We start from the raw sequence: 23,019 nt of genomic DNA on the forward strand, positions 1-23,019 counted from the left end.
ACTCTCACTTTACCGCGTCATCAGGAGGAAGAGTTTACATTTTACGGTTATTGAGCAACTTTTAGTGCATAAGTCATTTAATTTCACCTCAAACGTCCGTATTCTTTAACCCTTAAACGCACCTCGACACATGTTTGAGTTTTTTGGCATTCTCAAATTATTTTATTCTTTTTTTCCAGGCATATTGTTAGAACAACTTATGGCAGGATTTTGAGTTTGCTTAATTTCATAATTTTTTTTTTAACGTTAGCTAAAATATTCGCACTAACACACCTACACACCAAAATGTGCTCATTGGAACCCATTCAAATCACTATTTTTTGACACGTCATGACAAAAACGTAGCAATTTAAGGGTTAAAAACTTTACAATGGTTTTATGAGCACATGTTGGTGCTCTAGGTGTTTAATTTTATAAATTATGACATTGCAAAAAAAAAGATGAATTATGCATACAAATTGTTCTGCTCATCTGTCACATATACCAGACTGCAATAATGCATCAAACCAAATACATAGGATTTTTATATCATTTTTTTATGAACACTTATCGGTGCTTTTCTGTGGAAAAGGTTAAAGGTAGCAAATAAAAACGGATACAAATGTCATTGTTTTTAAGTGTTTAATGAAAATATGACTTTACTTCCCCTCAGCTATGGTTTCATAGTTGTTTAGTTTGAAAAGTTTGAAAAGTGGCAGGAAAAGAAAACATTTTTTGTGGGGGTGTGAATTTCAAAATAAAAGCTCATGATGATATGATACACATGATAAAAATGAGGAGGCTCTGTGCCATTTCATATAAAAGAAACTTATTTGAACTGAAGGTGGCCAGTGTGTCAAAGGTGACATGAGATAAGAATAACACAATTATTGGAATAAAAGGAGTCAAAAAATGTAACTTAAAACAACACAATTTACTTGTACTGTGGATTAGTTGAATTCAGGTTAATACAAGGGGGAAAAATAATCTACGTGTGACTTTTTAAAAGTCAAGTTAAACGTTGTTTTATAGATTTAAAACGTGACCGTTGGGCTCTAGTTTCCACAGAATAACCGAGGATCACAATGATGACTTTACAGGAAAGAACCACACAGAGCGTCCGGGTGCGTTTGTTTATTCCCTGTATTATTTTATTGAAAACCCAGCAGTCGTCGTTGATACCTGTGTTGTGTCTGAAGAAAAGAGATGTGGTAAATCTAAATAAAGCGAAGAACAAAAAAGAAAAAAGAAACTACACTGATATGCTACAGAATAACAACCTCACCGTTTTCTCATTTTTTTGGGCGTCTTTTAACACTTGTTTTTTAAAAAGGAAAAAGCGTGGAGGACAAAGTGGGACAGCAGTTCTGGAGTGAAAAGTTAGATGACAGACAGACGTGTGTGTGTGTGTGTGTGCGTGCGTCTGTTTTAGTCCACAGCAGAGTGTTTGTGGCCTTTACTCGACGAAAGGTCGTTGAGAAACAAAAACAAAACAAAAAATAAGCCGACAGGAGACAACCAGTGACCGTCGTCCCCCCTCGTTCCGTCTCTTCCTCCCTTCCCTCCCTCCCTACGTCTGTCCTTCATCGTTTCTTGGGAGGCTGGGCTGTGCGGGGAGGAGTAACAGGCCGTCCCGAGTTCATGCCTCCATACTGGTACTTTGCTTTCTTCTCAGACGGCTTCAGGATCTGAGGAAAGGCGCAGAGACATTAGCATGTTAAAATAGTAGATTTTTACCTTTTACACTTAGTTGTTCACTCAGATAAGAGCATTTTTAATGACGTTTAATCTGGACTTTCCTGATCCTTTTAAATCCAGTCATACTTGAATCTTTGAGTGTTGGGGGAGCCAAATAATTCAAGAATGTAATTTAAGACATGTTTTTACTGTGGATTATATGAACTCGGGTTCATACAAGGGCTGATCCAGTCATACTTTTAATCTATAAATAGGATTTTTGAGGATTACAGAAGTCACACTCTCCATGAGGCATTCAAGTACCTGTTTAATCTGCTGTTATGTCTAAATTTACACACACACATATATGTATGTATATATATATATATATATACATACATATATGTGTGTATATATATATATATATATATATATACATATATATACATATATGTGTCATTATTATGTATAACATATCATTACCTGGAAGGAGCACATGAGTGTTTCGTCCACGCTCATCATGCCGCCGGCGTTATCGAACTCTCCACAGTAGTTGGGAGCCGAGAACAGAGTCACCAGCTGCCGCTTGGCAAAGAACTCATAGCCGTCTTCTACCACCTGGGGGCGTCAGACACACAGGAATGTGAGTCACTGCAGAGCTGACGTACAAGTCTTTACAGACACATGTGTAAACAGTGAGTGTGTGTGTGTGTGTGTACCTGGTGGGCTCGACAGATGAGGTCCAGGTCGTGGCGGTTCAGGAACTTGCTGACTACATCAGCTCCAAACGTGAAGGAGACGCCGCGGTCGTTCTCTCCCCAGCCCTGGACGTCCTTGTCTGGGTCTGACCACAGCAGGTCACACAGGAGACCTGGAGCAGCAGGTAAACACACAGCTCTATTAACTAATTACTATCTACATCAGGACGACCTAACACCCGACAAGTCACCTGTTGCCTTCTGAAAATATGATCATGTTCTATCTCTCTTTACCTCGTGGCCTGTTGTTATGAACACAATTGTCTGATCACAAAACTAAGGTTTTAAGCACAATCTTCTGTTATAAAGTCAATTATTTTTGCATTATAGTAATAACTCTTCATTTAACGCCATAAGAGCCGCTGAACTCGACAAAAATATTACATTTTCGCGACGTTTTTCCCTTTTTTTCTCTCAACGACGTTGTCTGGCTGCTCTTCTTCTAAAGGTTTTAACAGCAGACGAGCGGAACTTTAGCACCACCTTCTGTTCAATGCTATATAACGCTTGAGAGCCCGACTAATTATCAAACATTTTTAGTGTAATTATGACATTTTCAATCATTATTATTTCAATCAGACATTAAAACATTAAGGCTTTCCCAACTTGTGGCTCTGGGGCCCAAAAGTGGCCCGCCAAAAGTTTTCATTTGGCCCACCAAACTTAAATTCTTTTTTTAAAAAAGAGAAAACTCTTTATGCCAGGAGTGTAACAGTAAAAGTTACTTACAGTGTTGTAATGTAAGTACAAATACTTTGTTACTGTACACAATTCATTATTCACTTTATTTTGTTATTTATATTTCGAGCAACATTTACTGCACTACATTTCCCCCAACTCTCCAACCAAATAAAATCAGAAGAAAAAGAGTTGGTTATGGTCATCACATTATGTAATTTCAACACAAGTACATATGTACATCTAAGTTCTGATTGATTTAAACTAAGTTTCATACACTTTAAAAGATGATGAAGACGTTTGTTCAATAGAAAAACGTTACTTTAACACTTTAACATTTAACCATGTTAAAGTGAAAGTAAAAATGATTTAGGGAACCTGGGATCCCAGTTCCTAATACAATACTTTAAAAAATGTTGGTTTCTTTTGGCTCGCGGCTTACGTTAAATTTGAATTTTGGCCGTCCAAGGGAAAAAAGTTTGGGCAGCCCTGTTTTAAATGAACACACACACTCACACACTCACACACATATATAAACACATTCTTCTCATGCAGACAGTTGGAGTCTCCCTGAAAGACCATAAGAGGATCTGAGAGACAGCGGCTGCCAGGGCTGGAACACTGGCTGCCTTATAAGGACAAGAAGAACCGAGTTTAAAGAGGATGGCGCGGACTCAAACTAGCAAGTCCTTGTTTCACCAGGACTCAATAAACTTCCTCACAGAAGTAAAAAAAAAATAAAAAAAAAATAACCACAGAGTCATTTATCAAGTCCTCTCACGGTGTCAGGATCATAAAACATACGTTTTGGCAAAGAGTGGAGACAAATCCGTCATGAACTGAGCTCGCATGAGGACGAGAATCGGGAGTGTGTGTGTTTACGAAGCGTCGCTGAGTCTCTCAGGGGAAACATAGTAAGAGTGAACACATCACTGCAAACGACTTCCTCCCCGCCGATGCCAGATTTGTAATCTGTGCATTTTTGTGGAGGAGCTGGAGCAGCGATCACAGTTTGATGAAGTATGACTGCAGAAAGTCAGAAAACTGTGTTTCTCAAACTTGGAAATGATGATGTTCTCGAATGTGTTGTTTTGACCACACACCAAAATGATTCAGTTCTAATGATTTCTTTGTTATATGGAGCAAAGAAACTACTCAGAAAATATCCACATTTAAGTCAGATTAATAATCAAATAATCGTAACAAGACTGTCCATGTCTGAACACAGTCTCCTGAAACAATCACCCGATACTAAATGAATTGTCATCTATTCCGATGATCGATCGAACAGTGAGTTTTCTATTCATTATTAAAACAAGCGACTGGAAATGTGGTTACTTTAAGGTTAGTGTTTGGCAGATTATGGTTATCTGTTTAACAGATTACGGTTAGGCCAACACAAGGCTGTCCAAATGAGTGAACGTCAATGAGAGTCCTTAATGGGACTCCGTCATGTGAGTGTACATGTACATATGGTAGGCTGTCGAGACAAATTTTAATTAAAACAAATCTTTGAAGGGACATTTTGTCCTCATGAGGACACATGATGTCTTTGAGTGTCCTCGCTAAGGACGCTGTACAAGAAGAATGGGTGTGTGTGTGTGGGGGGGTGACATACCTGTGTCGGGCACATCTGTTGGTCTCATAATGCGTCGGATCTGCTCCATAGACTGAAGGTCAGGAGACAAACCTGCAGAACAATCACACAGATTCATTACAGGTTGTAAATCTCATCATTATCATCATCATCATCATCATCATCATCATCATCATCCATCCATGCCTGTGCAGGTATTAATCCGTAAGGGTGACGCACAAAAATTGGCTCTGACCCATTTGGCTCACGGCAGATTAGTCGGTATGAAAACACTGAAGGTCAGAGGGTTTATCTGTCCTGCTCCACATCACAGCAGTGAGAGTAATGACGGGGAAGCACAAGCACCAAGCACAGACAGACAGACAGACAGACAGACAGACAGACAGACAATCTCCTCCATGCCAGTACCTCCGTGACAGCAGAAGATCTTCTCATCCACGATGGCAGCGATGGGCAGGCAGTTGAAGCAGTCGGTGAACGTCTTCCACAGTTTGATGTTGAATCTGCGTTTACCTGTGAAATCAACGATGCCAGTGAGAGGCTGTTCAACTTGACACATACAGTGATTTTTTTTTTTTTAATATGAAGCCTGATTCAACTCCAGCCTCTGAAAGTTCTCCAAGGAACAAAATCAGTGGCTTCACTGATCATTAACCGTGTTAGTCGTCACTCTACGAAAGCTTTTTTTATGCCATTTGTTACAAAAATAACATTCGCGTGCTGAAAATATATCACAAACAGTCTTGAGTTATGGTAATGAGAAGTATGCATGCCGAATCCTGTCAGCGATGGTCACAGAAGGGTTTACCCCTCCCTTTCTCTACATGCACGTGTGATGGAACTACCTTCACCAGAGTAGAGAACCTGACAGGAACCGCGTGACGCAGAAGTACTCACACTCGTCGTAGAAGCCGTAGATGCGGTTGATGGAGGCGCACTCGTGGTTGCCTCTCAGCAGGAAGAAGTTCTCAGGGTATTTGATCTTGTAAGCCAGCAGCAGGCAGATGGTCTCCAGAGACTGTTTCCCTCTGTCCACGTAGTCACCCAGGAAAAGGTAGTTGGCCTCGGGGGGGAAACCGCCGTACTCGAAGAGCCTCAGCAGGTCTGTGTACTGTCCGTGGATGTCACCTGGAGTGGAAGGCACAGATGGAGCAGAAAAAATTATAGATTAGGGATTACTTTTCCATTATTAAATTGATATAACTAGGGCTGCAAGTGACTTGTATTATGGTAGTCAAGGCTATGTATCATACTTAATTGCAGGTTATGTACAGATACTATTACAGGGTTCCCACACCTTGGTTGACATCAAATTCAAGGACTCTTCAGGACCAATTCCCTGAAATTCAAGGGCCAAATGTGCTGACACAGCTTCAGATGGGAGGACAACTTGTGGCTATCTATTTGCAGCATGCTCTGCATACGGACAAATGATTGTCCTTGGGATCTTTTTCTTTGGTGAGACAGAGATGTTGGAATTTGCATTTCCCGGGCATCACGTCATTTGCTCTCTCTTGCTTAACGTTACTCGCTCATTGTTCTGCGTCATGTCAACAGTGTAGGAAGACAGTTGACAGTGTCCACGACACCGCTAGTAATTATGACACGTTGTTTGTTAGTCTACGCACATCAAGCAATGCAGGGCGCATGCAACAGTAGGTGGCGTCATACCAAACAAGGCCACATCAGCGGCGGGTGACACAAATTCACAATTCGCAAACTTTCAAGGATTACTTACTTAATCTTCACTTTTTTTAATGCGTTTACTTCTAAAACGCAAGTACATTTTACATTAGAAAATTACTTTTGCAAGTAAAAGTCTTAAAGTATATGACATTTACTGTACTGAAGTGACATTTTCTGATACTTTTACTCACACATCCCTTTAAGGTACTTTATACAAGACTACTTTGAACTTATTTATTAGGTTTATTTTTAATGAAAGACTCAAAACATTCGGTTTTGTCAAATGTGTCGAGTAATTGCAGCAGCGTTAGTTTATGGAAGGGACACTGAGAGACAGACTGGACACTATACAGCAGGAAGTTACTGACCACATATTTTGAGGGGAGCCTCCAGCTCCAGCAGGATCGGCTGACTGAGGAAGATCTCCCTGGACTTGATGCAGAGGCCGCGCACCTCAGCCTCCGTCATCTGGACAATCTTCCCTGGACGACATCTTCGCACTGTTAAAGAGATAAAGCAGAGGGGAATATTATAAGCGTGACTTTGAGTTATGTGTTTACAGACGTAAACTAGTGTATCCTCAGCATGAAAGAACTTTTTTCCCTCCCCCCCCCCCAAGGATATGCCTCGGCCGATCATCACATCACTGCAAACATCAACTCCCACAGGGCCAGTTTTCAAATGAACTTCAGACTAAATATGGGAGGCAGCGTTTAGTCAACAGACAGACGATGGAAACAGCCTGTGTCGGCAGTGTTGATGTTGACGGGAGTGTTTTTTTGTAGACACTTCCTGTTGTGTAACAGGGAGGAAAAGAGGCGCTCTTGTTTTAGATTGGTAATTACATCAGCGCCACGTGCAAAAGTGGCTCATTATGCAGCTCAAATTATGCCTGCGATGTGTTTTCACAAGTGTTAATACACAGCCAAGGTGCAAACATGAGCTCCCATCCTGCTTCAGTGACATTTATTGAGTAATTTTTATGCATTAATGACTGAATTTAATAATGACCCAATCTGTTCTGTATTACTCAGTCCAGCTCAGGACACTGGACTGTGTGTTTGAGAGTTCCTGTGCCACTGCTTACGTGACTTCTTCCAGCAACATTTATTTTTCTTCATAATATTTAAAACCTGCTAACAAAAATGTCTTGTTTAGCTAAAATATGCAAAAAGAAGTAGTCTTATTAAGCTCATTCTCATGTGCGTTAGGAAAAAGAAGCTGAATTTGAGCTGAAACGTTTATGTCTTAACAGATTAAAAGATACATTTTTCAAAATAAAAACAGACTATTCCAGGTTTTTCGGGATTGTTTTGTTCAGTTTTTGAAGAAAATATTGTATTGTATAGCACCGTGTTTGGTTTAAAGAAGTTAGAGCGATGTTTCTTATTGGTTTTCTAAAAACAATCAGCTGATCAATGACATTACCTCAAGCTGAAGCTGTGTACCATCACGATTTTTTTTAATTAAAAAAAACAATTAACTGATTGACATCACACATAAGCAGGTTCAGAATTAATCACGTTCAAAATGTGCAAACAGAAGAAAAAATAAAACCAGAAAACCACCTCATCAAATAATCCTGCAGGTCAGACACTAAATTGTGTCTACTTCCGCAATTTGCTTTGCAAATTCACACACAAGAGCGGCTACAGCCCCAAAACTCGACACACACACACACACAACCGAGCTCCGTCTACGACTACGCAAAGCTAACTGGAACATTTATAACTCCCCCCCCCCGCATTATTTCCATGTTTTGCCTCAGATGAATGACACAACCACAGACAGCCTCCTCTTCACCCGCTGCTCTACAGATGTGGGCCAGAGCTGAGAGAGACTGCGGCTGTCAGACGAAACCACAGCAGCACCGTGGAAATCCAAGCAGGCGTCAAACATCAGCTAACAGGTGAATCAGACAGACGAATCAGAGCAGAGCAGAGCAGAGAGGAGGAGAAGGAGCACATATAGGACACTCAATGAATCCAATTTAGGGGAGTTTCTCAATGAAATAAAACAAATTCTCTCATTTCAGCTTTTTAAATCCCAATTTTTTCTTGGTTCATTTCCTTCTACATGACATTAACCTGAATATCTTTGGTTTTCGGGCAAAACATTTTTTCAAGGATATTTCACTCATTTTATTTGTCTATTAATAGAAAAAATAGTCAACAAATAGAGTAGAAAATGTGAATAAGTCAGTTGCAGCCAAAAGATGTGTATAATACAGATTCCTGCCTGCACTTCACAAGTCTCAAGGTGTTTTAAAGGGGAAAAGTGTGTGTGCACCTAGTATTCCTTATGTTGTAGGGACCTACATCTGTTTACATAGTCACATTATGAGGACTTGTCTTCCTGATGCGGACACAAATCAAGTCCCCCTAACTACATTCACAAGGTGAAGGCAAGTTTTAAAGTTAGGCTGAGGTTAAAGTTAGAGAAATGCAATGTCCTCTGAAGTTATGGAAACCAGTGTGTGTGTGATACCACGTGACCCTGACATTTCTGCCTGGACGATAAACACTCCCTCTGTCCCGTCTCCAGCGCCAAACACAACCTGCCACACCCCACACCTGGTCAAAACGGGCTAAATTTGGAACTGTCCACACAAGCAAAACATAAACAACCTTTTTCACAGGGAAACATGAAAACACAAACAGCTCGACGAGAGCCTCGTCATGAGGCCGAGCGCTCCTGTTGTTGTGCGTATTTTAAAAAGCTACCGGGCCTGTGGTTTAGAAACACAAACAAAGATGATGTGAGCATATTGTTTAATCAGCACAATTCAGGAGTGTGTGTGTGTGTGTGTGTGTGTGTCCACTCGCTGATTTCACACCCCTCCCTTTCAGCTTTGTGATGACGCGTTTGGAGGTCTGTGCGAGCTCAGCTGACTGAGAGGGAGGCCTGATATAGGACACACACGCCGACACTTCGTCGGGTCTTTCTGCAGCTGTGAGGACACTCATTGACATAATGCATTTGCCAGCTGCAGAACATCATGACAGCCTAAACCCAACCCTAACCTGGACCCAATTCTAACCCTAAACCCAAGTCTTAACTCTCAAATAGCCTAATTCATGAACATTTTGTTTTGTTTTCACACAGTGGATAAGTGCTCTAAAACGTTTATTTCACAAAATTAACTTTTTTTAATTAGTTTACATATTATTTTATGTGAAATGTATAAAATAAATTGATTATTAATGGATTCTTACATCAATCACCAAGCTCTCCGTTATTGCCGCGTCTTAAATGTGAATGATTCCTGGTTTCTAATAACAAATAATAAAATAATAAACTAAAACTAGGGCTCTGCAATTAAATCGAATTAAATCGTTCAAATACGGTGACGTTTACAAAAACTAAGTATGTGGGGCTTTTATTCTGAAAATAACACTTTTAATATTATAATGGTGTCTGACTTCCTGTCCCCCTCCTCATCTGGCAATAATAGAACACACACATTTAGTGGAATTCACAGGTTCAACACACAGCCCAGGTAAAGATATTAGATATTTATTTTAAAGTAAATTCAAAAGGTTTCAAAGCACGTTTTTTTCCAATTTCAAGTCAATGAGTAATCGAGATTTCAATTGTGACCCAAATAATCCATCAGATGATTTTGGTTTGTGGACAAAACGGGGGAACTATTTCAACATTTTCCGACAATTTATGACACAAACAACAGAGTTCCAGCCCTAAAATAAATACGTTCAGTGCAGTGCAGACACAAAATGCAGACTGGTGAGACCATAAGTGTTGTTCAATAAAAGTTTTTTTCAAGTTTTTGTCTCAGTTGTTACTGGCCAAAAAAAAATCCCCAAATCGGTTCGACCTCAAGTGTGAACCAACCAAAACGTCCTCACAACTATATATAAACACGCAGGACTAGTTTCACTTGCATGGGAGGATCCCCTTTCATTATGGTTAAGGCAGAGCCAGGAACACACACTCACATACACACACACCGATATTCAAACACACTAAGTGATCCAGTGACCATGGCTTCAGGTCATACCACTACAGGCATTCTCTACTCTTCTGTCACCACTACACTGCAGAAACAAACAGCCAGACAGACAGAAAGAAAGAGGAAAAACGACAAGAGAGTAGGTGGAGGTGGTGGTTCCCTACATCTGATCACCATGGCAACCCAGCAAGACCAATTTCCAGCCTGTGAGGTGCTGGTGAGCGGGGCCACCACTGCTGCTGCTGCTGGAGGGAGGGGAGTGGCGGTTGATTTGCAGATAAAGAGGCATCTCCACCAACCATCCCACACCCTGCATACTAACATGCGCTGCACCCAACAGCAGTGAAACACACACACACACACACACATCATTATAAAACTTGCCAAAAACAAAACATCCACTATACACAGGCAGCCAGGAAAACATGAGAGGACGAGGAGAATGTGTTTGACTGTTCTAATCAACTCCAGAGGGATTTTCAAGGGAAGCAACAAGTCTGTGTTCATATCAAAGGTGGAGGATTTAGCTCTGATTCATATTACTCATTTGGTGTATATTAAAATGATCAATTATTACTCTCATTAGTTCAACAGATGATGACACACAAGGATTTAGTTTTAGTTTGAGTGTCCAGCCTGCAGTGCCTCACTTGGTTTGGTGCCGTTAGAAAAGTCTGAGGACATCAGTGGTTCTGGTTCTGTCACATTGTGTCGGTTGTGACAACCCGCGTTGCATTTTGGGAAATGTAGGATCAATCATTCATCGATTAATCTTTCTCAAGAGCAGATTCAAAACACTGGGATGACATTACGGCTCATTTATCAATTATAGACGAATTGTTACCAATTTTGAAAATTGATTCATCTGTGTTTGAACCAGTGATCGTTTGGTTTGTGGATAAAAGGTAAACCTTTGAGGATTGGTACACTTTTTAGCCATTTTAGGGATGACACACGTCATCAGTGAATCAAGAACAAAGCTCAACAGATGAATAGATAATGAAAAGAATCATTAGTTGCTGACCTGATCCGCTTGTCCAACAGAAAATCTGTCACAAATGTCAATGAGCCGTTAATCTTTTATAATTGTTCTAACTGCGAGGCGTCATGTTTGACAATAAACTGATTAATGTCTGCTATGTCTACACTCTGTCCTAACATTTCATGCACCACCCACTTTACTCAATTAAAGCAGGGGAGTCACTCATGTGTCAGTGGCAGCAGTGAGATTAAATAAGGACCTTGAACGCCTCATCTGAGCAGCACACTCGAGTCCTTTACCCCCAAATTTGGTCAGGTACGTATGTGTGTTTACCTGGGTGTTTATTTCAAGCTTTATTCACACTCACACTGAACCCTCTTTTCCTTTCTCTGGCTTAATAATGCAAACATCACTGACTGCACTGCAGTGTCAGCTGCAGCCTCTCTCTCTCTCCCTCTCTCTCTCTCTTGTGTGTATCCTTTCCCAGACCTCCTTTTCCCTCTCTCCGCCTCCTTCCTTCCCCTTACATCTATTTATCTTCAAGTTGCATTTTTGGCTGTGGCCGAAACTCCGGGGCCACCGCTGTCCTCCACCTCGCTGGTGGTGTGCGCTGACGTCACGCGCCTCACACCTCCTCCCCTCCCAGAATCCTCTTTGCATTCCTCGCAGAGCCTCAGACGCTCACAGCCCAAGCCGTGCCCAGCTTCAGTTCAGCTTGGGTAACAATTCTGGGCTAAGATTTAAGGACGATGACAAGAATGTACATGGAAACCAATGGATTTAAAAAAAACAACAAAAAAAAACTGGACAGCTGAATCAAAGAATCTTGGAGTTTAAACTTCTAGGTTGATGATTTGATGATGAATTCATCTGTTTGAGAGTTTTTTTTTAATTAATTAAAACAAAGCTCTCTCTCATTTTTCAGCTTCTTATATGAGAATATTTTCTGGGGATTTTGCTGCAAATGACAAAGAAAATCATTAAAGCGGAAAACACTGATCAACATTGAGAAAGTAATCAACTGATGAATCGCTTATGAAAGAAAGTAATCATTAGTTGCAGCCCAACAGTCAATAATGAAGTTTTTAATTGTCTCAGGTTCCACATTTTCAACCTAAGTTCAAAACCAGTTAAGCAATACATCTTTTCGGCTTACGCTGTCACATCGCCAGGTGGCTTGATTTATTGATGTTAAATCAATAAATCTGACGAATTAATTCAATTCAGGGCAAGATTATATGACAAGCAGTTACACGACTGTCAAAATAGTTACCATCCAGTCAATAATAGAAACAGGATTTGGTGTTTAATGCTCTGTTGACCTTGCCAAAACCAGCCTGAGAATGTTATTAGAGTTTCCCTCAACTAAGCTTCGTCTCAATGTTTGATCTGTACAGTAGGAACAAGCCACTCAATCAGAGTCCGGCTGCCAAATACCTGACAACTAAATTCACTGCCCATCCCATCATTATGCCATGTGTTCAACCACAGCTGTTACACAGAGCTGTTGCAGCACAGAGAATGACACGCCAGGTGAGCACGTAGCTGAGCTATGGAGGAGTCAGAAGGACAAACCCGGTGTGTCATCGGTGATGAGCCTACAGACCTTTCCTTTTCTTATTCTCTCTTCCTGTATCAAAGCTAAAAAGTTGATTTTTGACATATTTAATCATGGACATGAGGATATTATTATTTACAAATGATAAAAAAAAACATGCTTTTTTTTGCTGACAACGTTTTTTGATAACCTGTTTCATGTATTTCACAAAGTAAAATCTTTGGGAGGAAATACTGCAGTGATTTTACACTTCTTCTTGTCATTAAAACAACTCAAAGGGCCAATTGTTTGAATTCAAACCACCGCTTCCACTAAAAAGATAGAGAATACCTATATGGCATGGATATAAATGAAAAGGAGGGGTGGTGATCAACAGCAAGCTTTTTCCAGTCACCATTTCTTCTGCCTCACTGGTTGCAAACTCCTTGTGCTAAGGGGTTGAGGAAGTCAACTATTTTTCCATTCATTAAAAAGAGCAGAGTTCACTTGAACAATGTGGGATATGGGGAGGGGAGGGATAGAGAGCGACTTACAGACAGATCACTCCTGCCAGGCATGACCATATATGGGCGCCACTCGGTAGAGGAAGCAGGACAAACAGGGAGCGCTGGGAAGGCTCTGTCGTCGTATGTGATGGAGACAGAACAAGAAGAGGGAGGGCGGGCACGGGCCAAGGCTCTTTACTGAGCCACTCGGCTTCACACAACAGTGAAACGTCTGTCAGCGGCAACGAGCTGCGTAAACCTATTCACATCAACAGGTCACCGAGGTCAGCGCTATATCAGGAGCTTTAAAATAGGCCTGAACACTACAAGTCAATTATTCAACCGTTGAGCCGTCAACAAGACACTTTACTTCCCCGGTCCCCCTCTAGCCACAATAAAACCTAGCTCTACTGCATTTGTCAAGCTGTCATGCTGTTTGTTTCCTTCTTTATATCTGTATAACCGTTTGACAGGAAACATGTAAAAGGGCCATAGAGAGGTACAATCAAAACTAAAGGATGACTTTTGGATACTAGTAACTACAAGTGTCCACTCCATTGAGAGCAACAGTTTCATGTAAACGGTCCGTATTTATATGGCGCTTTTCTAGTCTTGATGACCACGCAAAGCTGCTTTACACTACAGTTTTGCTTAAGTGTCTTGCTCAAGGACACATCGGCACGTAGACTAGTAGAACAGCCTCATAAAGACAGAACATACGCTATCATCATATCATATCATATCATATCATATAAAACATAGAGGATGGGGCGTGAGCATTAAAACCAAACTATTAGATGCTAAAATGTTCTGCGGAGATGCAGAGTCAGGAGTTTTTCCTCCCCATATTGTTGATAGAAACCTATTAATGAAAGCAGATTATAATATTTCTGAATGTTTCATTTTCTCTAACTGCCGAGAGAAGCTATTCCAAGAATCTAACGGGTCAAGCAGAGGCATGAATTCTGAAGTAGGTATGACTGTGCATGTTTTCCTCACTGCTGCGCCCATAAAGATGCCCAGTCAGACCTTTTTTAGCTCTCCAACTCCATTCCTATTCTTTCCAAGAGGGCATGGCGCCAGCAGCTCCCCGCCACTCCTCCATATAACCCTCTCCCACGCAGGGGCAACGGAAAACAGTGACCCCTCAGTGAACGCAAGCACAAAGCACCTCTGGCGAGGAGAGTGGGAGCAAAATCTTACGGCCGAAATCCTGACTGCGGTGGCATTTCTGCGCAGTCTTTCGCATTTTCACTGGACGTTTTGTTTGGCCCTTTAAGTGCCACGGGTGAATGGACGTCTTTGTGGGACGAGAGAAAGGATGAAATTGAGAGGAAAGACTGGAGGAGAAGTAAACAGGAGGCACTGCTACAGACACAGACGGAGGGAGAGATGGAGAACACGACGAGAGAAATGGAAGGAGCGACATGGAGGAGACGGAGAGGGAATATAAGGAGAGGGCAAAAGGGGGATTTATCTGGAAGCCTAGTTGGACGGCTGGTGCCAGGGGGTGGACATTCACCACCGCACAGGCTCCACCATTGTTGTTTCCAGAACAGAGGACCATGCCAGCAACACTGAACACCACGCAATACAACAGCTGTCCAGCATGTCCCACGAAAACAAACAGCGTGGCACTAATATAAGACGTTCTGTGAAAGAGAGGCACTAATTATACAGTATATACACGTAAACCTCTCAGACAAGGACAATCACTGTCTTCTTCTGGTGCCCAGTATTCCAGTGTTTACTGCACTTTCTATACGGGGACGCACTTATCGTGACCCAACTCACATTAATCACGCAACATGAGCAAATTTGTGCATATATATAGCGACTATTTTATCGCAATGGCACCCGGTATCGGTTAGTATCGGTCCGATAGTGGTCAAAATCACCGGATCAGATATATACAGTATAATATATAGTATATATTTATAGTAATAAATGGTCTAAAATGACTGTATGAGGCTAATATCGGTATCAGTAGATACTCGAGTTTGTAATATCATGTGGTATCATACCATCCCTACTATTCTGTAATTGGTAAATGAATAGTTTCCAAGAAAAGTTTGATACATGATTTACAACTGTGATTTAAAACATATGCATAGATTTTGTTTGGGGACTCAACCCATCTGTGTGTCACTGCTGTATATAATACGCTGGACTGCCTTAGTGTACAAGCTCTGAAACTAAAACCAGATTATAAGAGTTTCGAAAGAAGAAACAAAAATCAAAAGTCAAACTTAATCCAACATGACTGCTTCATTTCCAGCTACTGCCTCCCTTGGGTGTTATATGATCACTGATCTCGGGCGGCGAATGTTGGCAAACATCTGTGTTAACACAACATAAATTATCAAGTGTGAGGGATTTCCCTGCTAAAGACGTGGAAGTGAGACAGCTATTAAACCATGGCAGGCACGTTAGCCACTGGAATTAAAGGTCATATGGCGAATGCAAACTGGAAGTGGAAGAGACTCTTGTGCCATTTGCTGGTAAAGTTCCTTTTTATGAGAATCAGTCACATTGTTGTTGTTGTTGTGCCAATGAGCTGCCATTTAATCTTCAAAGCTTCATCTTTGCAAATCAGGGAAAACAGTGCTATCTATTGGCGCTTTTCCATTACACAGTTCTAGCACGACTCGGCTCTACTTGTTTCTACTCGGTTTGGTATGAGGCACGTCATCTTCCATTACTATAGTAGCTCCTCAACGCACGTCTTCATAGCAAAGCTGCATGAAACTGCCCGGGACGATGTTTTATATGTGACACAAACAAACTAGTGATGAGCAAAACAGATTTCGGTGTACTCAGTCATTAGAATCAGTTCATTAAAAAGACGAGTTCAGTACTTCCTGCATGACAGACGCACAGACTCCCTCTGACACAGTCACTGATCTGAAATAAGGCTGAACGGGTTGTGATTTGGCTCACAATCACCGGTTTTCAGCAGCGCTCGGCAGATTGACGCTTGTTTTCGGGATTTTTAACTGATCTACAGTTCAACATTGTTCGGACGTCGCTCTCACGGCTCTTCCAGTGACGTCACTCTCTGACCAATCAGTGGCCGGCAGTCTGTTGACGTCACATTTTAATCTCGGCTCAGCTCGCTTGGAACCTCGCCAGAGCGTGTACTAAAAAAAGCACCAGGTACCAGGTACTATCACAAATGAAAAAGCAAACAAATGAGTGAAGCCAAGTTGTGCTAGAACTGTATGATGGAAACGCGCCATATGTGTTGCCTGTGTTGTTCCAAATGCTGAAAATTACACAAAAAACAACACTGAGCTTGTGTTCCGTAATTACAACCAAAACTGCATACATAATACCAAATAAACTGCTAAACCACAGTGAATGCAGACCATAATACACAATCTGCACAGTTCAATAGTGTGTGACAAACACAACCTGGACAGCTCCTAAACAGTGAAACGCTCTGCTGGAGGTTTTATGTACTCCTACATACTGAGCTACGACTTGGCTGGAGTCTTGGTCCATAAAAACGACAAAACGGCTCCAAAGTGAGACTTTCCACGCTGCCTTTTATCTGTCGCTGGCTGAAGTATGGGGCAGTGGTTCCGATTGTGGCACATTAAGTCTTCAGGCCACCTGTCCTGCCAGAACAGACTGAGTTTGTTGCTAGAGCCCAGGCCAGTGTGGCACACTGGGGGGAAACTGGGGCCTGTAATGGCTGCATTTGCTGGATCACAGCTAAAAAGGCACAGTGCAGCAACAGTAAAAAAAAAAAACTAATGATGGGGTGATGGTGAACGGAGGGCTCGACACATAAACAGCCAAAGAGAAGTTTGGTTAAGAACCACTGCAAACGTACCACGTTGCCTCAGCTGCAGTCGACTGTGTTGAGACGACTCAAGTGTTTCTGTGAATGCTTTGAAAGAAATGCGACGTCAGCTCAAACGTGCTGTGAAATGGTACTCAGAGTTGTACTGAAACAGCAGAGGATGATGGATTTCCAGCAGCGTCGCGTAGTACAATGTAGGGAAGCTGTGTTTGCGTTGATTCCTTCCTTCTCTCCTCGCCGCAGCGATAGGACGTCACACCTTGGTGATTGAAACCCAAAAGCAGCCAAAGTGCAACCCTATAATCAGCTACACACACACACTGACTGACCAAGTGGTGAATACCTTTGCAAAGACTGAACAATTAAACATTTTAACATCAAAATGGCAAACATCGTGTACAAATTGGATGGAAACCAAGTTATTAAGATATATTTAACAATAGCCATATTGCGACATATGTCACACACATACAAATGCCATCTTAATCATGCAGTCAAATCAGTGTGTACATCTACAACCTCTTGAGTTGCTCACTTCACAGCTGTGACTCACGTCATTGGTCACAAGACAACAAATGACACGTTATTGTCTCAACAGTGACAAATGAAACCAGAGAGGCCAGAAACTGAGGACACTGACTGCAAACTGTCAATCAGGTTTAGCCTGTCGTCCAGACGACACGCCGGAGGACACGTGCGCACTGACTGACACGAGAATGCATCTTCTCCTCCACAGGCCATCTTTGCCGTTTTCTCACCAACAGTTCTCAAATTGTTCAATAAAACGTAACAAGAAATGTGTGTTGTTGAAATTATTTCTGAAACGTAACCACGGACACTGAATATTCTGGATTCTGAAGGTAGTCACGTGAGGACAGTGCAGTATAGCTGGACATTTAAGGTTGATTTCAGATATAAGTATGAGTGCCGGGATTAAAATAGCTTAAAGTCTGTTTTATTTGTGTTACCAATAAACAAAAGAAAACAATGCTAATTTAATTTCAAATTTACATGACTATTAACACCCAGTTCAGCTAATAACACAACAATGAGGAAGGAAAGGATTCTAGACCAGGTGGTTCTTTTTAAAGCAGGGTGATAAAATCATAATTACAGCAATATAACTGTTTTCATGAGAAATATAACAAATGTTCAACACATTTGTATAAAGTTTATGTTTTAAAATGTTACACATACAACGCTGCTTTAACTTTTTTTTTTTACGACAGGTGTATATGACGTGCTTATCTGTTTAACGAGTGTTTTTCTGCTCATAAAAACGGTTTGAAAACACAATTATGCAGTTCCTATCCTCACTTTTATTGCGAAATGATCAATATTGACTTTTTTTTAATTTTAATTGAAGATTCTGTTTACTGTGATGACTTTTCTTTGCCACGTCATTCATGACAGTCATGGAACATTTAAAAAAAAGTTATTATACATTATTTGTAATGTTTAATGTGAAAGATTTCATTAAAAAAACAAACTAAATAAAGAAATAAAGTTAAACGACACACACTACATGCATTCCCACTTTGTTTTCCCTTATATTTTCAAAGAAAATACATAATATCAATTGTGCTGAGGGGCAACTGTATTGCACTTGTCATGCTTTACCCCTGTGTTTAAAGGGTAAGTGAATTTCTTCCAGGGACAGCTGTGCCTGCTGACATTTACTAGGAGATCAGGGAGCTCTCTTTGTGTGCGTGTGTGTGTTAGTACAGTATGTTGGGGTGGTAAGAGAGCTCACTGGAAAAGGTAAAAGATCAACCAGTTTCAGTGGTTTAACAAAGGATTTCATTTTGTATACCTGAGGGGGGAGAAAAATCCCTAAAAGAAGAAATCCATCCTCAAAAGAAGTGGAGGACAAAAGAAAAGCTGCTGACGGGCCATTCTTTTTTGTAGACTTCTAAATGTTAGCGGGCTGTAGATGTGGTGTGGTGTGAGTAAAATAAGGATACTGGTTTCATCAGGAAGAAAAAGTAGTGTTGGTGAAAGGCCAGACAGAGTCATCATGTCCTAAAATAAAATGTCACTCTTGTGTAAAAATAGAATACAGCTGAAGCACCAGGGACAGTTTGGGTGCAGAAATTTAGTTTTTCCGTCTGTGTGTAGCCCAAATACGTCTGCATGTGATTTTTTCATTGGCTTTTTTTTATCAAAACAAAACAAACTAGGGATGCTTGATATCTGACTTTTTGCCATATCCGATATGCCGAGTGCTTGGGCCAATAATCGATATATATACATATATATATATATATATATATGTATATATATAAGTTTTTCTCTACGTCCAACTGCAGAGGTCATTTAGTCTCTTCTCGTGAAATCAACATAATATTTTTCATACTCATGTTTCAGCAGATGTAGATATAGTACATGTTCATAGAAGCCAGCATAGAAGTCAAGGAGGTAGCAGCCTATTTAACCTGCTGTAACTTGACGTTTTTGCTGATATCCCATAATACAACAGTGTGATGGCATCTTTTGTTTGTAGTGCTACATTTGATGCAAAATCAGATTGTTGTGAATTAACACTGTTGTCTTTCTGGTTCTCCAGGGAAACTTGTTTTCCCATGGTCTGCCTACACTTTCAGATGCTTATATGCGAGCCAGAGTAGTAGTAACAACAGGAACATAAGATCCCAGCAAATTTCTTCTTCGTTTGCTAAATTTTCATATCGTAATGGATTAATAACTGAATAATGTCGCAGACCTTCCTCTGCTTTGTTTCTGCACCGCTGACAATAAGAATTGTGTTAATTGATGTTTTGTGGCTTCTCGTAGTGTGAAAAAGGCTCCAGTAATGACAGGCTAAAAACTCTCAGTTATAATCAGAGTGTGCATGAGACTACTTCAGTGTCTGTATCAGCCTTCGGCTTATTTTGGCATTTTCTCACCAAAAACAAGCCCGTCGGATACAAACTAGCTGAGGTGGCTGCAGCGGCTGGAAGAAGACGGATGGTGGGATTCCTTCACAGCTCACATCTGGAAACCTTTTCTTTTTTTTAACACTCCGATCCCTCAAATTGCCTTCATTGAGGTTTCCTTCTCACTGCATTCAACCGAACAACAACAGCTATCTCAGTATGAGCTAAATATGAAGCCCTGCCAACCTGACATCACACACCCTCACCCTGCTGCTGCCCACACACCAAGATCAAAAAGGCATTATTATGCAACCAAAAACCAATTATTCCAAATTATTATCTGACATGTTGAACCGCGGCACGCCCATTCATTTACAGACATACTGCACATATTAGTGTGTGAGATTTTCAGCACAATGAATCAGTGTGTGTGAGAGAGAGAGAGGTGACAAATTCTGTCTGTCGCAAGCTGTGACGTGTTTACTACAGAAACAGCAGGGTATTGAGGAGAGTGACAGACACGGGGAAAGGCGGAGAGATTAACTCCACTGTGTTGCCATCCCTTATTTAGCACGGCTGGTAAAGTCACCCACTTGATGCCCAACACATCACAGTGGTGCAGGAGCAACAGCGCTTTCTTCCAAAGTACCAACTAAGGCTACCTTTGTGCAAATCGAACATAAACAAAGTATTGGGACAAAGCCAAACAAATATAATTGTAATATGCAACGGTTGATTTCCTGAGTAGATGGAAATAAACTAGACAACTTTCTGAGTTCTCATCATGTACTGGTAAAGTGTGACGGGGGCAACACTGCTCACAGAAGAGCAAAATGAAGCTGAGTGTAAAAAAAAAACTCCAAAAAACTATTTCCAAAAAATATAAAGTTAAAATAACCTACATTTCTGCTTTCCAGAATAACACACTTATCGGTTTAAGACAAATATTAAGAACATAAGGACTGAATATGATTCACAATCTCAATATTTGTGTATGGCTAAGAGAGTTCCTTGAGAAAACTGCACGTTTATTTATCATGGAATATCATAGATCCAATGGCATGTGTGAATATTACCACTTAATACACACACACCAACACTGTGGAGCACCTTCTCCTTTCACTGAGAACAAATTGTGCCAGATCACATTTGAAAACAAGCATTTAACTTACAGCTACATTAAAACACAAAAATAATACTTGATAAACAGTTACAGAGCTCAGACAATCGCGATGAAGTTTTAGGCATACTTCGTATAGACCATGTTGCACTTTGTTTGAGGATAATGTGAACTTTTTAAACTCATTCTTCCATCTCGTCCAGCTCTGGTGTGTTAAGTTGTAAAGGAAAAAGCCGACTGAGCTACTTGGGATGGTGAATGGCAACACAGCTGGTGTGTGTGTGTGTGTGCTTCATGTATGCACATATATGATTTCAATAAAATAGCATCACTAATGATGTAATACTTTAATTATAACATTTAAACTAGGCCACGGTATATTGCTGTAAGTTCAACGGTTGTTGGGACATCACTCCTCCAGCTACAACTTTGTTAACACAGACCTGTGAAGTGACATTTAACTCTACATGTAACTCAGGAAGTCAGTCAAGTGTGACAGATATCATTTATCTCCACTTCACCGGTAAAAAGAAATAGAGGCGGCAGCTGTGAGTTGTATTACTGACAGACACACAGACTAGTTCTGTTCACCACGAGAGCGAGTAAAGCGGTAAATCTTTACTGGTCAACTTCAGTCAAAATGAAACCTTAAATCACGCTTCGGGGCTAAAACCCACAAACCACAAGGTAAAGTGACCGAACTAGTATTGCAGAACTCACCCTCTAACAGCCTGGAAATCAGCGAGTCGACGTCCAGCTCCCCCTCCGCCATTTCTGTAACCAACAGCTCTGCCCTCCGCAGACGGTCTGGAGCGAACAGGCGGGCAGGCAGGCGGCAGGAGGGCAAGGCCCCGCCTCGGTGCCATGAACGCACCATCAACCTCCTCCCACTCTCTTTCTCCCATATAAAACTACTGTGGTGCCTTCATGTACCCCTCGGATACTCTCATACAACCAGGAAGGATGTTTCTCTCTGTTTTATGAGTTATTATTATATCCTGAATTATTTCACGAAGAATCTGGATTCAAGGTCCACTTATTCCACATTTACGAGGATATTTAGCCAAAATACTACTAAAAAGTGATTTGACAGTCAAAGCAAAGGAGACTTGGGATCAAAGTTGGTAAAAGTACAAATAAATAAATAAAAAAAAGAATACCAGAACACAAAAAAGCAATACATAACACACAAGCAAGAAATAAAGTTTAAAAGTAAAAGGACACCACATAAAGGTAAGTTTGTAAATAAAATAGGAAAATTAAAAGACTTGAGTTTATGTCAATACTCTGTATGGATATTTGTCAGAGCATCTGTTTTTTTTAATGCTTCATTGAATACATGAATATTAATATGAATGCATTTCATCAAATGCATTTTTATTAGTGCAAAACAGAAAAGGGCTGCTTTATATTTCCAAGCTATGGTGTAATATCTGGCAGCGTGTGAAAGTGTCAGCAGAGTCATTGTCTGCAACAGGTCACTGTGTTGTAAATTAATAAAATTGATAACTTTTGTTGTGACATTTCACTCTTCTTTATCATTTTTCGTCACAAGTTAAGGGGCCACGTTTCCCTGACCTGTAAGTACAATTAAAATCACATACAATGGAGGAGAACCTGCAGAAAATATTCAAATACACACAGACAGACACTGATTTATTCATTTATTTCACGACAGTGCCCCCTGCTGGTTCCAATACGTAAGTGTAAAGCCTCTGACCTGTTGTTATCACAATTTAATGATTGAAAACAGTCAAATTTAATCAGTTACATTAGTAAAAATAAAAATGACAAAGTACTAATAACTTATTTTACTTATAGTTGGAGATAGGGGGTGTTTCCTTT

The 23,019-nt window shown here is 40.7% G+C and overlaps 1 protein-coding gene across 1 annotated transcript; it reads right to left on the bottom strand.

Moving 5' to 3' along the window:
• Window positions 1-1,104: 1,104 nt before the first annotated feature.
• LOC131457155 (serine/threonine-protein phosphatase PP1-beta catalytic subunit-like) lies at window positions 1,105-22,027 on the bottom strand. Its single transcript, XM_058625988.1, has 8 exons — window positions 21,895-22,027; window positions 6,744-6,875; window positions 5,587-5,817; window positions 5,098-5,202; window positions 4,711-4,782; window positions 2,376-2,527; window positions 2,140-2,274; window positions 1,105-1,667 (listed from the first exon to the last, which is right to left on the bottom strand). The coding sequence occupies exons 1-8, from the start codon at window positions 21,944-21,946 to the stop codon at window positions 1,563-1,565; spliced, it is 984 nt and encodes a 327-aa protein (XP_058481971.1). The 5' UTR covers window positions 21,947-22,027; the 3' UTR covers window positions 1,105-1,562.
• Window positions 22,028-23,019: the final 992 nt, after the last annotated feature.

The sequence above is a fragment of the Solea solea genome, chromosome 3 (assembly GCF_958295425.1).
Source record: "Solea solea chromosome 3, fSolSol10.1, whole genome shotgun sequence".
Classification (NCBI taxonomy): domain Eukaryota; kingdom Metazoa; phylum Chordata; class Actinopteri; order Pleuronectiformes; family Soleidae; genus Solea; species Solea solea.